A 16421-nucleotide genomic window follows, 5' to 3' on the forward strand; every position below is an offset into this window, starting at 1 on the left:
CGGGGGGACGCGACTGTTCCTCTGAATAAGTGAAACCCATGTAACACAGTTGTTTACACTTAAATTAAAAATATTTGATCAAAGAAAAGGTGGAGCAGGACTACAGAGAGAGATAAATTTGATTTAGATTTGTATTTCTGACTGTACGACCCACAGGAGACACAACATTGACAGCAGCAGTCATTTCATTCCTCGGCTTTAAAGCAGCTCCTTTAATTCCACAGCTGACGCTGCTAAAAATGACTTTTTTTTTGTGGATCTCCAAGAGCAGAACTTTGATCTCCGAACTTGTAAAGTTCTTCTTTTTTACTTTGCGATGTCACTTGTGAATGGACACTTCCTGGTATGTGTGGCAGGAAACATAGCCTTATTTGGTGTTTTTGGGGTGGTAATTAGGTAAATCTCCTCACCTTGTGCATGTGCACCTGATAAGCATTCATTAGTTTACGCAGCTCATTTACACACTTTTCCTGAAGAGAAGAGTTTGTTGAATCTGACGTGACATGTTCGTACGAACCTTTCATACAAACAAAAGTAAGAGAAATTTAGGATAAGAATATGAACATGTTCTTGCATGTGGCCCACTGTGTCTTGAATATAGATTTTTGTGACTTCAAAGAGTATTTAACTTTATTGAAAACAAATTTTAATATGGAAAATAAAAAATATATTTTCAAACACTTATTTCTTTGAAATCTGCTTCAGCATATTTGTTCTATTTTTGTCTTCTCATGCTACCTTTAGCTACTATTATGCCACTTTTAGCATTTTTATTGTTTTACTGCTTTTAACTATCATTCTGCTACAAAAGCTTTTAGCAACTGTTAAGCTACTTTTAGCTTCTTGTCAAATTTGTCCTTTTTGGCTTTTAACTACAATTTAGCCTTTTTTGCTGCGTTTTCTATTTTTTACCGTTGAGCTACAGTTTTCCTACTGCTCCATTATGCTAGTTTTAGCTCATAACAGTTCATAACCTTTTCCTGCTATTTAGCTGCTGCTTTGTTAAATGTAATAATTGTTTTGCTAATTTTAGCATCTGTTTTTTTTAGTTTTAGCTTTCTACTTTGCTAATTTAAGCTCAAGTTTTGCTAATTTTATCATCTGTGTTGTTAAATCATCTGACATGCACCTTTTAGCTACTGTTTTGCTGCTTTCAGCTAATATTAGCCACTATTAGTTTTTAGCTTGCTTTTGATTTGATTTGATTTATTGGTTTAAAAGGAAAATATTACTAAAAAATCAAGCCTGACTCAGCATAATTGCTGTTTTACAGCAGGTTCTTGTTCTGCAGCACATAAAACACTCAGAATTACAGCATCACAATCACATCATTATACACCATAGACACAAAGACAAATAAGCACACCAAATTTCAAAAAGGCAGCATTTGCAAAATAGGACGTCTAAATATGAGCACAAAAAAAGTGTCCAGCAGATGGCAGACAAGATTCTTCTTAAAAGGCTGCAGTTTTGAAATGGATTTTATGTTTTGAGGAATGCCATTTCATGCTTTAGTATAAACATAGAAGAAAGATATCTGGCCGTAACAGTTTTTAAAAGTTGGTAATATCAGTTGTCCTTTTGTAACAGATCTAGTTGAATGACCACTTCCAGAATTTGATTTGGGCAGCAATGCACAGAGAGTTCCATAATTGGCACCTTGGAAGATCTGAAAATATTAATTAATACCACTATACAAAACATAATTCTGAAAAGTCAAGGCATCAGACAATGAAAGAACTGTACAGTGATGAGTCCAACCAGGAAGTTTTTTATGAATTTTGTAGGCCCTGTTGTAGAGCCTAACTATGGGTTCTAAGATTTCATTTGTTGTAAGAGACCAAACAGGTAAACAGTACGACATGGTTGAGAGTATAATGGCATGAGGATAGATATTTGAAACAGAAGATGTCAGATTGGATCTAATTTTTGAATAAACGTATAATTTCTGTTTCAACTTAGTGGTTAAGACTTGTACATGATCACGATAAGTCAAATGAGAATCCAAAGTAATTCCAAGATATTTGTAGGTAGTGACAATATCAAGGGGTTTGTTTAAAAAAGTGAGTTGATTTGTTATATTGAAATGTCTCCTGGGTGAGGAAAAATACATGCACACAGTTTTTTTTAACATTAATTAACAAAAGATTATCTTGAAGCCAACCATGAAATGTCTGAAGATCTGCTTGTAACTGACTATTAATAGATTCAATATTGAAATCAGACAAATTTTTTTTTGCCATTTTTAGTCTCTGTTTTGCTTATTATTGCACATCTTCTGCTTGTTTGAACTCCTTCAGCTGATTTCAGGCAAGTAATTCAGCTCTCAGCATTCACATTGTTTGTGAACAAATTGCTCAAAAAGTTCTGAACAGATTTTCATGAAGTCTTCATGGCATGTTGGAGTCGTCTCAAAGAACAACTCTTTAAATTTTGATAGTGATCTGACAACATCTGCCAGAGCCAATCAGCATCCAGCAGAACTTTGTTCCACCAATCACAGAGCAGCAGCTGCACACTCAATTACATAACCTCGCGGTCTTAGGTATGTGCTCTGTCAGTACTTTTAATTGAGATAATAAATCAATTTATACTTTTCTAGCTTTGCCAAAGTTTAGAATAGTATTAGTTATGAATTTAATTAAATTCTCACGTCCAAAGTGTCATTTTTTTTCAAAACCTGTTAAATATTAGACTCTGACTGGTATTCAAAACATGTTTATTAAAACAAAGACGTTTACAATAAATGCAAGTTGTTAGAAGTACTAAACTGTTTATTCATATGCGTAATTTAGTATTCTTTAAATTAAAAATAGTGTTTCTCATAGCATCTAAGTAAAGTTTTGTAGTTTTTGGAAAAATCATGCATAAATGGTTTAATTGAACAAACAGCATAAATAAGAGCTTTCCTCAAATTTTAGACGGCTTCCTTTTCATTAAAAAGACAAGTCATGATTTTTTTTACTTTGTCTTTTTTAATCCTTCATCACCTCAGTTTCAACTGTAACAGATTAAAACTCAAACATCTTTTTTATTATTTAATCTGACAGAAGGTTGTGCTAGAAAATCTGAAAATCAAACAAATTTACCCATGAACCTCTTCTTCTCATCTTTTGCGAGCCTGACTGCCAGAGCCAGGCCGATCCCAGAGGAGCAGCCGGTGATAAGCACATTCTTCTGGTCCATCCTGTCCAGTTTTGTCCTGCAGACCCAGCAGCAGAGAAGGAAGAAGAACAAAAGATGTGATGTAACAGGTGGGGCTTTTTAAAATCCCAGCAGGTAATCTTCAAGGCTGCAACTCAGCAGAAGGCTTGTTCACATAACCTGGAGATTAGCATCAAGCTTAGAGAAAACAGCCTGCTGCTGCAGAGGATTTACTGTAAGATAGTTCATTGTTGCAGTCAAACAATCTGCAAACAACACAAAAAACAAGACAGCAGAAGCATGGGGTTCAGAACTTTTAATGATTTGTTTTAGAGTCAACTTAATTTTTCTTTAAAATTTAAACCAGAATACGGATATGACATTTAAATTAGCACATATTATTTTTATTTGCCAGTTCCTCATTAAAAGAAAAACAGCTTATTGCCACAAAATATGTAAGTTTTCAGCTTTGGTGAGTATTTCTGTTACACTGAAAGCACAGACATATAAGATTTTGTCTAAAATCTGATCTACATCTATAAAAATCTTAAGCTCATTGTGTGAAGATTATGCATTTTATCCAACTACTGATGTTTAGTAAGTCGATGCTTTCTGCTCTAATGATGAGCTTAGTCCCACATGTGGGGGTCCCAAGCTTGAAACCAGCCCGTGAATGACGGTGGCTCCTGGCCCTGCTTGATGGTGGTGATGGGGACACCACGACGTCCGGCGGGGTCAGAATCCACATATTCTTGGGCTAGAGAGGAAATCAAACAAACATTTTAAACTCAAGTCATTTCTGTTCTCATTTGCTCTAAAAAGCCTTAAAGTATTTTTCATACCAATTTTTGGAGCTCCTAATTTCTCAGTTTCATTGGCTTCATTTCCGATCCAAACAAAGATCTGAGGATTAAAATAACCCAATGAGTTTTGAGCCAAGACATTTGAAAGAATAAGAGAGAGATGGCTTTAGATGAGTGCTGAAGTGTTTCATTGTAGCAGACCTGATCCCAGCTGTCCAGGATCATGACATCATCTGTGGCCAGATCGATCTGAGTAAAGTCACCAGGAACCTCTTCTGCCTGCACATGAAGACACGTTTGGTTATAAAACCTCATATATTCACAACCAAACAAGAATATAAACTCTCACATTAAAGGAAACTCCAACTAGTTGTAACATTAGACATCATTTAATATAATTAACATACTTCAACTATAAAAAACTCACTGTAAAAATACATTGTTTAGTTTTTAGAAATTAAAAGAATATATTGTCTTATAGATGTAGTCATGTTATTTATGCTACAAAGGATTCTGGGTAAATGATGACGCTTAGCAGGTGCTCAAAGGCTAATGCCACATCAGTTAGTAATAATTAGTACTGGGCATAGATTAAAAATTTTAACCGCGATTGATCTCAAGATATTTTTGMAATTAATCATTGTGTATACAGTATATAGCCATATGGCTATTAATCATAGTGTATACAGGCTATACACATCTTTCGCCATATAGGCTATATATGGCGATAGATCCAGAGCTAATTCACTAAATATCACCGTCAGGTTGATCGTTTCAATTTATCTATTGTGCAGCACATGGAAATTAATAGAAAACTAGACATGGGTTTTTACGATGTAAAAACAAGTGTGCATTGCCTTGTAGCATGTCATTACAGCATGCCTTTGCCTGCAGCATGAATTGTGACCATTTTCAAATGTGTTTTCTCTACCAGGTTGTGCCTGTCAAGTCAGCAGGTATTTGTAATGAGGGTAATTGTGTGAGAATATAACAATCTGAAAATATGTAGTTTTAATGGAATTGTTATTTCATAGCTGGGATTGAACCCTAATCTCCCACATGAAAACCCATAGTGTTGACCATGAGCCATTGGAGCTGTGGCAGAGAGCACCGCCAGGGGTAGGTTTGTCTGTGTGCAGAAAGAGGCCATATCGCCAATGCAATCGTTGACACTAAACTGCAATATATCACAGTAACAGAGCTTTATTAGGACAATATTAAAGTCAAACATCAAAATACAATTATATTAGTCTTGTAATCACTGAACTACTGAGTGTAAATATTATTAAACTATGGTGCAGTACCATATTGAGTAGATACAGCAGGGGCAGTTTTGGACCAATACTCCATTGACTGCCTTTATATGATTTTAAACATTAATATTTCAAAAACTATAAGTTGTACAGGCACCAAAAGGCATGGCCATCATTTGGCACAGGAGCTTTACAGATATAAATTACAATGGCAGCTCTAGGACAAAGCATGCTGGAGGAGAAGCATGGCAAAGTGGAGATGACTTGGATAAGGAAACAAATCACAATAGTGTGCATTGCAATGGATGCAATGCACACTGATAAAGCTTCACTATAGCTTTTTATTCTTGACTCTTTCTGTTTTAGTCTCAACTGTAACTCATCATCATCATCATCATCATCATCATCTTCATAATCATCGTCATCGTCATTATCATCATCATCATCAAAATCATCATCATCATCATACCCAGAATGCTTTGCATCAATAACAAAATGGTCACATGCTTATGTGAAAAATGTAACCAACATAGACAAATTTTTAAAGTAATTAATGTTTTTATGTGTCAAAAACAAGAATTTGTAGTAGAATAAAGAAATAACAACACATTGAGGTCAACACATGCAGGTGGTCTGAGATCTTTGTAAAAAATAAAGATAAAAAATAAGAAAATTTAAACACTCACAATGAGCCTGCCAGTCTTGTTTGAACAACCGAAGAGTCGAGGAGGTCTGATCACGTTCTGCAGGGCCTTGGAGGTCTGATAGTTGCCCTTCCCACCCAGCGCTGACCAGAAACCATCTGTTATCAGGGAGAAATGTGCAGCTTTACACACAGAAACAAGCACCATCATCTAAAAGTCATTCAAGTTGTCTTTTTTTTTTCTACCTGGCTCTTTTGTCTCATCCAGCTTGGTGACAGCTCCTCCCAGAAACTTGGCGACATACTCAGCTGCCGACGTCTCATCTGAACTCGCTCCTTTTCCCTTCCACACAAACAGGGAAGATGGTGTCTTTAGCACAAACGCGTCGTTGGTGTTCAGAGAGGAGGCTTTGGGTTCCACCTGCGAGGAACAGAGTGAAAGTGTCAGTCTGGTAAAAGAATGCTGCACTTCACTTTACAGACACTCGGGTGGCACAGACAACTGACCTCAACAGCTCGTGTAGCTTTGGTGGAGCTCTGACGGATGTGGAAGAGCCGCGTGCTGCCAGGGGTGCTGTCACCACCCTTACGGGACGTCCCACCCAGGTGGATGACCAAAGGCTTGTTTTTAAACAAGCTGACGAGATGAGGGGGCTCCTGGCCCTGACTGACCCTGACCTGAAGAAACACATCGATTAGAACAAAAGGAAGTCTTTAAAAAACAAAACAAAAAGGGTTATATGCTTTGATAAAAATTGATGTTGGCTAAATATTTGAATAAAATCTCGTTATTTTCAAATAGTAACTCTAGCTTTTCTATCTGCATTAAACTTAAAAGTTAAAAAACTTAAAAAAAAACTATCATCCTCATTACACAAACTGTTTAATCAATTCCTGTATTAACACTTAGCTTAACAAAAAAATCATCTTAGCATTTTATGACGTTTACCAGGTCTATTCAACTAAATTACTCCGGGGTACCACAGTTACTGCAGGCCAACAACTCAGGGGCCGAACATCCAGCAATTAAAATTATGTAAATAAACCACGCATTACAAAGATCTGTTACCTTTGAAATAGTTTATTTTACTGCATTTAATCATAAATGCAACCCTGTGTAATAAAAGTAGTGAAAATAAAACAACAAAACAAAAATAACAAATCATGCCTCTTATTTGACACAAATATTATTTTCACATCTCTGACTTGCCATTTTTTAAATCAATTTTATTTTCACTTTCATAGTTTTATCTTTAACTGCTTGTAGTTTTAACTGTCTTAGATATTCATAGAAATGGTTTTTACCAGCTTATAGCCAAGATTCGTAATCTCCGTAAGTAATATCACTATTCTGATGTTTCTGCAGATACCAAACATGTCTATGTTTAATAAAAGAGCTTACAGTGATTAAAGTAGAAAACCAGGGGTTTGAGCTTAAGAGATGAATGAACCAATTGTTGGGCCGAACTTTGGTCACTCGCGGGGTAGATGTGGCCCGCGGGCCACCAATTGAATAGCCCTGCCGTATACTTTTAACACTATAGACTGTGCAGACTCAGCAAAACTCAACTGTCAGCTCCTGTAAAAACACAATAGATTTTTGAAAGGTCACTAAAATGTTAGGATATTTTTTTAAAACCCATCAAGTGTTTCGTGTGTGTAATTATGTTTTTTGCTAAAGCTGTGGGAAGAAAAGTGACTCAAAAGTCATGTCTGAAATAAGCAACGAATAAAATAAGAAGTTCTTATGCTCTAAGTTCTTGTCTTCTCTGTATTTTCCACAATAGACAACTCACTCCACTTATTTTTTATCAATCCAACGTCTTGTATGAATCAGATTTATAAAAGGAGCACAAAGAGACAACCCTTCTGTTTACACCTCAGAGTGAAAGGCTCTCCTGCAAACATCCTCTTACCTGTGTGGCCACTCCGCCCATGGAGTCATCCAGTTTGACGGTGAGGAAAGCTGAAGCAGCCAGCTCATCCTGAGTACACTTCTGACCTTGCCTGCAGAAAAGAAAACCACACACATACACAAGATTGGTTCAGGTTTCAAGCACAGTGAGTTATTAAATTTATTAGAATGTCTCAAAGGTCTCAAAGAGATTCACACATTTGCTGAGGATTTTTTAAGTAATTAAATATCTGTGTTTATTTGTTGAGAAGTTGAAGTGGACTATCCTGCAGAAAAGGTTGGAAAAAAGAAAATTAGATGATCATATGACCCACATGAGTGACACTCAACAGTTGTGACTTGAAAACAGACACATAGAAAACCCTCACTTGTCTTATAGTTAAAATAAAGTTTGCAGTAAGCGTCATGTGATCAAAAACTCCTCAAGATTTCAGCAACTAATGGGTTAATGTAGAACATAAAGTTGGATCTGACAAAAGCAGATACATGAACCCTTTGAGGCCAAGGATGCATTTGTTTTGCTAATATTTTCTATAGCTAATGGCTTAAACATCTATTAGGTTGTTATTTTTTTTGCATTTATCTCCTTGATCTGTAGGAATTGTATCAATTGTTCGGAAATATACTCTGCCATTTTTCTGCCACTTTAAACACACAACTGTAGAGAAGGCTGCTCTTACCAGGTGTAGATGATATGCTTCGTTCTGCCACCATCATTGTAGGAGTAAAGCACCAGGTAACAGTCACCACCAAAGAAGTGTCCATAACTGGAGGGGTCCACGGCTGCTTTATCCTTTCCCTCCACACGCCAGATCTGTGAATACCCAACACATGTCATGTGCATGCAGTTTTTCAAATTTGAAATATCTTACCATAAGTTACTTTGGTAAAAAATAGTCTCTAAGGAGATTACTTGAGTAAAAGTCCTAAAGTATCTATCATAAACTGTATCACAATTAAAAGTATTAAGTAAAAATGAGCAGTTAGAATTTAAAAATGACATTTATTGTGAAGTGACTTCCCGAAAAATAATTTTTCTAAAGGCCACAGTGGCTATGATCTCCATCTTCTGATGATTATCTGTAGTGGGGTCACAGAGACAACAGGTCCAGGAGAGAAATCCAGAGCTCCCTTTCCTCAGCAACACTTCCCAGCTCATCCTCCGGGACTATGAGGCATTGTAAGGCCAGAAAGGATTCCACCAGAGTCCTGGGTCTTCCCTGGGGTCTCCTACCAGTGCCTGAAACACCACCTCAACTGACTTCTTTCGATGTGGAGGAGCAGTAGCTCCACTCTGAGCTCCCCCCAGAAGCAACACCCTCATTACAGAGGATGAGACCCCAATCCGTCAATCCATCTCCATCCTACCATCACTCATGAACAAGACACCCAGATACTTAACCTCCTCCACTTTAAGCAGAGACTCTGACCTAGAGTTGGCATTTCACTCTTAACTATAATGTTATATCAATTATCATGTGCAGAAAAACCAAGTTCTCAGCTGAATGTTTATTTTCATATCTAAAGAAATCGTTTCACTCTGAGCCTGTCTGCAGCTCTGGAGACCTAAAACAAAACGGCCACGAATCACGTGTTCTTGCAATATTTATAATAACCCTGGTCTCAGGGGATATGAAGTCACAGTAAACAAGGAAGTACCCTTAAAACAGTTCTACATCCATGAAATGTAAAACATTATGTGATTACATTGCTGGAGCGAGGCACTTGTTAAATAGAGACTAAAGTAAATGATGAAATAAGTGTGTAACTGAAATTTGGTTAGTTAATCAAATAATTTCTAACAAGGCTATTTTTTAAGGAAGTAAAAATTAGGTTGAAAAATAATTCCTCCAGTAAAGTACCAAAGTATTTGTACTTTGTTACTTGATTCCTCTGCATGCACACTTTTAGAAACCTTACCTGGACTTTCCCGGAGCCGTCGTCCACCATGCCGTGCTGGGCAGCCATTGCCTTGTTGCTGTGGAGTTTGGAGGAGTCGAAGGGAATCTGCTCCACCTTCGCGATGCGACCCACAGTGTAGGTCTTTCCTGTGGCCTCGCCCTCCAGCCATTTAAAGAAGAACTGTTTGAACATCGTGGTCTCACTTCCTGCAGGAATTACCTGCACCTGTGCTCGGCAGAAACACGAAGGCGAAAAAGAATATTGATTATTAACAGAATGAGATGAGATTTGGATGGCAATCTGGACGTCTACCTTTGTTTTTGTGGGGTATTTTTTTTCTGTAATATACGTCTTTGCAGCAGTCATTGCAGCTTTGCGCTCATCTGGATTTGCATCTTTTCCTGTAGTCAAGACATCAAACTTTGGTCAAAACCACAAACGAGTCATTTGTTTCCAAAGGGACAAGAACCACAGAGCTTTGAACAAGTTCTGTATTCATAACAATACAAACTAAAGTGGTTTAAAAATAAAAAAACATGTAAAAAATGTATCACCCTTCCAGACAAATATGTTGTTTCCTCCATCGTCCAGGATGTAGCATTCCTTCTGGGAGAGCATGCTTTGTTTGAAGGGACCGTTGGACACAAACGTTGTGGTCATTTTACCAGTGGCGTCAGAAATCTAGAAATAACAGCAATAATGTAAATGCCTCTGGTGCACCTTTGGTAATATTTCTATTTTTTATGCAATGCAACCTGAAATTCAATTACAAGTTAAAAAAAAACTATTGTGGATCTGATTTTTAACAATGGGCACGACCCCTAGTGGCTCTGGAGGTACTGCAGGTTTTGGGTCATGAAATTTTTGGCTAATTAGCCTCTTTTAGATACGTTTATTATTTTTTTATTTTCAGAAGTCTGCTCAATATTTTATTAGTTCTGCATGATATGCAAAATAAGACAGCTTGTTCATGGCAGTGGCATTATTAGGTCATCACACACATTTCTATTCAAACTAATGCTAAAATGAAATAATGAAGCCATAACTTTGTATCAAATACACTGTAATAATGCGTGTTTTATGTAGCCTACACACAAGTTAAAAATACTGTCACATTTTGTTAAATTTACAACAAAACTGCCAAACAGTCCCAGAGTCTTTCCAAAGAGCTAACTTTTCACAGCCCTGTTCATTAAATGTCTTTGGTGGTATATGACTGACAGGCATCTTGTTCTGCCTCCTCAGTTTCCTGCTCATTGGGGCTGATTTTATTCAGTTCACAGCTTTTTTCAAGGTCACAGGCTTTAGCCACTGAGGGTGGATGTACAATAATGTGCCTTGAGGGCGAGTGTATGAGGGTGTGGTTTAGCGTGGACTGAATATGAACGATGGCGATCAAGATTAACATAAACAAGGTGGATTATTTAATTTACCTTCTAGTCTTTGGAGGAAAAACTAGACATTAAGAGATTGGGGATGGAAAGACAAAAGGATATTCAAATCCAGTAAAAGGAAAAGCAGCAAAACTGAAGTGTTTCTGTGACCTGGTTTCATCCAAAGACCTGCCTAATGGCTAAAGTGTAGCTAACAAATCTCATTTCTGCTTGAATTATAGTAGAAACCATTAGTGCAGGAGAATTAAGTGTTGGACACCTGCAGTATGTGTGTAAGCTTGGTTTTTGGTGATGGTTTGTTTTACTGTTGTGCTGAAAAAGAACAAGACAACAAAAAGACAAAAATGTCAATTTGTTTTCAAATTAGAAGCTTCTGTTGGAATCCAATGTTAGAATCAAAATGTTGACCCCTGTTTTACATTAATGGAACTAAACAGGAAACAAATCAGTTGAAAAGTGTTATTATGTTCATATAACCCTTACTTTGCAGAGACACTTTTGCAACAATTTTAAAACACCAGAGAAGTATTTCAACATAAACAACTACGACTCAATCTGGCAAAGTGTTGAGCTGAAAACACGATGATTAAATGGAAGTAAGGGTATGTTATTCAGATCAGTGGTCCTGTAAATACTGACCTGATACAGAGATGTCTTGGTCTTCTGGGTTTTTTCTTCTGCCGTATCACATTCCCCAGGAGGGAGCTCCGGCTTTGGTCCAAGTTCCTAAAATAAAAATGCAGTTTTGCTGCTGATTTGTGTTCTAAGATTTTTACTGAACAACAAAAATTACAGAGATAGTAATTGTTTCCTGTTTAAAGGAGACATGTGATGCTTTTAAATTCTTCTTTTTCGCATTTAAATCCTTCAGTTGGGGTCTATATAAAGTGGAACCTCAATGCTTTGGTCTGAATTCCTCCTTATTGTAACTCCACAAGCCCCTCTTCAACCACTTTTTCTGAGGTGTGCCTCAGATCAACTCGTTTTGAGGCTGTCTCTTTAAATCCAAATGAGGGGCTTCATGCCCCCCCCCCCCTCCAGCTTCTGGACTGCTCCATTCTAGTTTGATAGAGGGGTTTATGGTTATATAGCAGTGCAGAAACATTTTATTTACAAATGAATTAGAAGATGAAGTCTTGTCCATCCAGCCTCACATGTTGGAGCCTGAGTCTGACTCAGAACCAGAGGAGACTGAAGACCACCAAATTTTAATTGGTAAGTTAGGTTGCAAATAATTTGATGTTGAAAACTATGACCTAACAGAATATATAGATATAGTATTCATGCAGCACCATTCTGCACTCCTAGAAACTAAGTTCACAACAAAATGTATTTAATGGATATAAAAAGTGGATTTTAGATGATATGTCCCCTTTAAAGTTAGGAAATAAAAAGCTCACTTGAATGACAGCCTCTGGCTCAGAACCTTCTTCAATCATGTGCACTTTAGCGCGGCCTTTTCGCTCGTTGTCGCGGATGTCGTTGGCCATCTGAGTGGTTTTGAGGCGTTCGTAGCGATTGCTTTCACTGCCGGACCAGTGGTAGATGTCCTGTTGTTTTAATAATTAAAAAAAAGTTGTGGTGAAACACTGCAACGTTTGTTTCATTATCTAATTTTGGTTTTAATTTACCTTTCCCAGGTCAATGATGAAGCAGTCTCCCTTGTTGAAGCTGGACCAGCTCAGGTCCACCTCAGTGCCTTTGATCAGACGACGACCTTTAACGTGCAGCAGACGCTTCACGTTCATGTCGTTGGTCACCACATGATGGAAGCCTGAGGCCACGCCACCCTTCTGTAATGGAAAAAAAATGGATTCCAATTAGGTACAAATGCAAAAGGAAGGAAGTCAAGCATCTGGTGTCCTGGTGCAACAACAACCACCAGTTTCTACTGTGGAGCCATGCAAGTTCCTGCATCATAAGGGGAGAAGAATGCAAAGAAAAGACAACTTTTCTTGAATCAGCTTAATGAAATTCAACCTGATGATCCAACTCCACACAACGATCATCGAATCCATTCTCGCATCACCTACAACCATCTGGTTTAGTTCCATCACCTCCCAAGAATGAGCCAAACTGGGGCAGTCCTGGCCTATTTGATGCCCTGCGAACAGGTACGGCAGAGAATGACAGCCCTTTGGTGGCCCAGATGTGGTTTGCCAGAGGTGTTCCATGCATGGGCCAGCACCACATAAACCAAACCATAACTGGGCCAGTTGTGGTATACCAGACCTGGCCCACATCCTGATGAAAAACCAGTTGCCACGCCAGCAGAGCCAGCTTGACACCAGATCTGGCCCAAACCTGTCTGTTGTCAGGCTAGACAGACTACATGAAATAAACTTTTTAAAGCATTTCAGTTTGTTCAACAGTTCATGGTTCACAAAAAGCTCCCGCCTTCCTGTTTTTTTACTAAGTAAACTTCAAAATAAAATGAAAAAAGAAAACAAACAAAAGTCTTAACGCCTACGAGCCTGAACACAGGTCAAAACTTGTTGGGGTCATTCTTGATTCTTGGAACGACTGGAATTTTATCAAAAACACAAAACTTCCTGGAAAAAAAGTTCAATTCTAGAAAGTTTACCATGGTACCCCCATAAACCCAGCCGTCTGTTTTTTTCTCCACCTGCTTCTCTCACAAAGTGTGCAGTGTGGCACACTCAGCTCAGACGTTTATCTGAACTTTTCTGCTGTGAAATCCTTCTTGGTATTCTTTATTTTTATTGATGTGCTCAGTGAGAGAAAAGAAAAGAAAAGCAAAAAGGCAAAGAGGGAAAGTTACAAGGTTTTTCCATAACTGCTCTGAGGTCCGTAAATTTATCCATTTAGTGTTTTGGCATTGACGGAGTGTGTCTGATTCAGATTCTCCAGAGAAACCTTCCATGGAAACATCAGGAAGTCGATTACCACAATCCAAACAGCTTCCAGATGAACTGCTTCCCTGTAAGTCAGCTCATTTTATTTAACCGTTCAACACTGGCCTTTATTGTGAAAAAAAATTTAGTCTTTGGAGTAACATGTAGAAATCAAACCTAACATGCAATCTGGGGGGTTGTGTTCTTTACCTTGTACTTCATTCCAGACTTGAAGTAGCCTTGAAAACAGGTCGACTCTTCACCTTGAAACTCGTTGAACTGCACCGGGAGTCCCTTCATGTAGTCATCCATCTGAGTCAGGAAAATGGCAACGGCTCCGGCTTCATCTTGGGAAGCTTCATTTCCTGCGGCGCAACGAACGAAAGAAAAGTTTGAGTAGAAGAACGACTTACACCATAAACAAGGTGAGGAGGGATCTGAAAAATGATTTCACCGGTCCACGAATGCAGAGCGTAAGAAGGTGCCGGGGTGGTGAAGAGCACAATGTAGGCATCTCCGGTGAAGAAGTCTCCGTAGAGCTGAGTTGGAACGGGTTTTAAATCCATTTTCTCCACCCGCCACACCTGCAGGCCGGGCTTCTTCCCTGCGTTCTCGAACTCTTTGTGGGCCATGTTGCTCCGGGTCTGAGGAGAGGAAGAATTCAAGTCAAACATTCACGTTTTCACACCATCAGAGGCCTCTTTGGACTGGCTGAATGTACACATGGCCCGTGGCTCAGAAAGCATCAACACTAGAATAGAGGAACCATTCCCCGCCTCAGCTCGTTGTGCACATCACAAAGCCTTTTGAAAGCCAATGGAAGCATTCAGCTATGCTTTTCAAGAGGGCATTATTTTGTTTTGTCACACTTCCATCCAAAGTTCAACGCTTTCCAAGAAAACACGTTAATCCTATGTTTATTTTGCAGCAGAACCTGTAAAACAAGAGCTGTAATTTGCTCAGCTGCTTTCTGAAGAGAAAACATTTAATGTTGCTGGGTGTGTCCGCCCCACCTCCTGCCAAACTCTACGACAATGAGTCTGCGGTGTGTTTCAGAGATGAAGTCTTTCCCCGCAGTTAGATTGCATGTACATATCTTATTGTCCAGGGCTATTGCACCACAGTGAGGAAATAATTACAGCCTTTCAGTCACTAACAGTAGAAAAAACACAATACTGTGCAAGAACCTGTGGTTAGGTTAGCACCACAAAAAATTTAAAAAAGACTTTATCTATGCTGTTTTTCCTTAAAGAAACTTTAAATAAACACTAGAAACCCTGACTTAAACAGTTTATTTCAATGCAATGGCCATCTGGTATCAGCATAACCACAATAAGCTCGTGTCAGAGGAACATCAGGCTTGCAGGAACTTGCAGCCTTAATGCTACGTAAAGCAGTCCCATACACAGGCACTGACAGACACAAGACACTTGTTTTTATTACCTGCTGAAGACAGAAGTCAGATGTTGAGTGTGAAGAAGGAGAAGAAGAAGAAGCCGTGCCACAGCCCTTCCTGTTTTCTGCACATCCTGTTGGTGCTGCCCTGGGCTATATAAGCAGAGGAGACATCCGCCCTCGCACAGGGAGGAGTGTTCAACCACAGCAGGGCTCAGCCTCCAAGAGACCACACCACCTTCTTCATGCTGCAAAGAATCAGGGGTAGAAATCCTCCTCCTCTTGCTCAGATAGGACTTCTTTATTTGTTGTTTTTTTTCCTGTGGTGCCTCCAAAGACTTCAAAGTTTTTAGTCAGCCCCTCAGACCAGAACGCCTGCAGCCCTTATTCATACAGAAGTTATTCTGTTAGTCACAAAACATGCTTTAATACCTGTTTGATGTTTTTTGTGCTGCAGGGAACAGAAACAACGTAGTTAACTTTTGATCACCGAGCCACGCCACTGTCACAACCACTGAGTTACAACACATTTAGCGTGACAACAGTCTGCAGAGGACGGCTGGATGAGTTGGTAAACGTCAGATTTTGCCTTTTTGGGATGACATGCTGCTGTGGAAGGCTAGTTATGTAATTGCCTGTGTGTGTTTATGTTTCTCTATCTTCATGGAGACATTGCATTGATTTACCTTCATTTTTCAGTCATTTCTACAGCCTAACCCTAAACCAAACCATCCCCCAGTACATACCTTAGTCTTTAACCAAACCCCCAACTCAAAAACGTAATCCGTACCCATGTGAGGACCTTCTTTGGTCCCCATAAGGAGCAATGGGTCCCACAAGGCGGTGTGTGTCAGAAAAATGGTGCACATGATGAAGCAAATGCACACAGTGTGTGTGTGTGTTCTAGCATTTCTCACCTTGTAAGGCCCACTATTCCAAAATATACTACCTTGTGAGGACCCACTGCTCCTCATGGGGCCCAAAGCCCTGACCCCATTAGTTCAAATGCTGTTTTAGTGCTGGGGGTTAGGTGTAGGACCAAAGTGTGAACTGCGTTTAGAGTTAAAGTTAGGCTTTAGAAATGGAAGGAAAGCATTATTGGAAATCAGTGAAAAGT

At 38.8% G+C, this 16421-nt stretch overlaps 2 protein-coding genes across 2 annotated transcripts in view; both read right to left on the minus strand.

Annotated features, from left to right (window-relative positions):
- The window catches only part of zgc:109982 (retinol dehydrogenase 8), an 8537-nt gene extending 5300 nt beyond the window's left edge, over positions 1-3237 (minus strand). The window contains exon 1 of the mRNA XM_014024073.1: positions 3090-3237. Coding sequence (XP_013879527.1) covers positions 3090-3186 — 97 coding nt within the window. The 5' untranslated portion in view covers positions 3187-3237. The remainder of the gene's footprint in view (positions 1-3089) is intronic.
- Positions 3238-3445: 208 nt separating this feature from the next.
- Positions 3446-15457, minus strand: scinla (scinderin like a). Its single transcript, XM_014024072.1, has 17 exons — positions 15353-15457; positions 14364-14553; positions 14120-14274; positions 12686-12847; positions 12455-12604; positions 11694-11780; positions 10215-10341; positions 9973-10061; positions 9679-9885; positions 8439-8572; positions 7760-7850; positions 6351-6521; positions 6090-6264; positions 5887-6002; positions 4149-4226; positions 3987-4047; positions 3446-3901 (listed from the first exon to the last, which is right to left on the minus strand). The coding sequence occupies exons 2-17, from the start codon at positions 14539-14541 to the stop codon at positions 3774-3776; spliced, it is 2109 nt and encodes a 702-aa protein (XP_013879526.1). The 5' UTR covers positions 14542-14553; positions 15353-15457; the 3' UTR covers positions 3446-3773.
- Positions 15458-16421: the final 964 nt, after the last annotated feature.

This window comes from Austrofundulus limnaeus, unplaced genomic scaffold (assembly GCF_001266775.1).
Source record: "Austrofundulus limnaeus strain Quisiro unplaced genomic scaffold, Austrofundulus_limnaeus-1.0 Scaffold406, whole genome shotgun sequence".
Taxonomy (NCBI): domain Eukaryota; kingdom Metazoa; phylum Chordata; class Actinopteri; order Cyprinodontiformes; family Rivulidae; genus Austrofundulus; species Austrofundulus limnaeus.

What these genes read in the sequence shown, in the direction of transcription:
- scinla (XM_014024072.1), bottom strand. Translation starts at nt 14,541, where the DNA reads ATGGCCCACAAAGAGTTCGAGAACGCAGGGAAGAAGCCCGGCCTGCAG. An exon ending in AGCCAGAGGCTGTCATTCAA is followed by an intron (nt 11,781 to 12,454) that starts GTGAGCTTTTTA and finishes TTTTTATTTTAG; the next exon opens with GAACTTGGACCAAAGCCGGA. An exon ending in TCCTGGACAGCTGGGATCAG is followed by an intron (nt 4,048 to 4,148) that starts GTCTGCTACAAT and finishes TTTAATCCTCAG; the next exon opens with ATCTTTGTTTGGATCGGAAA.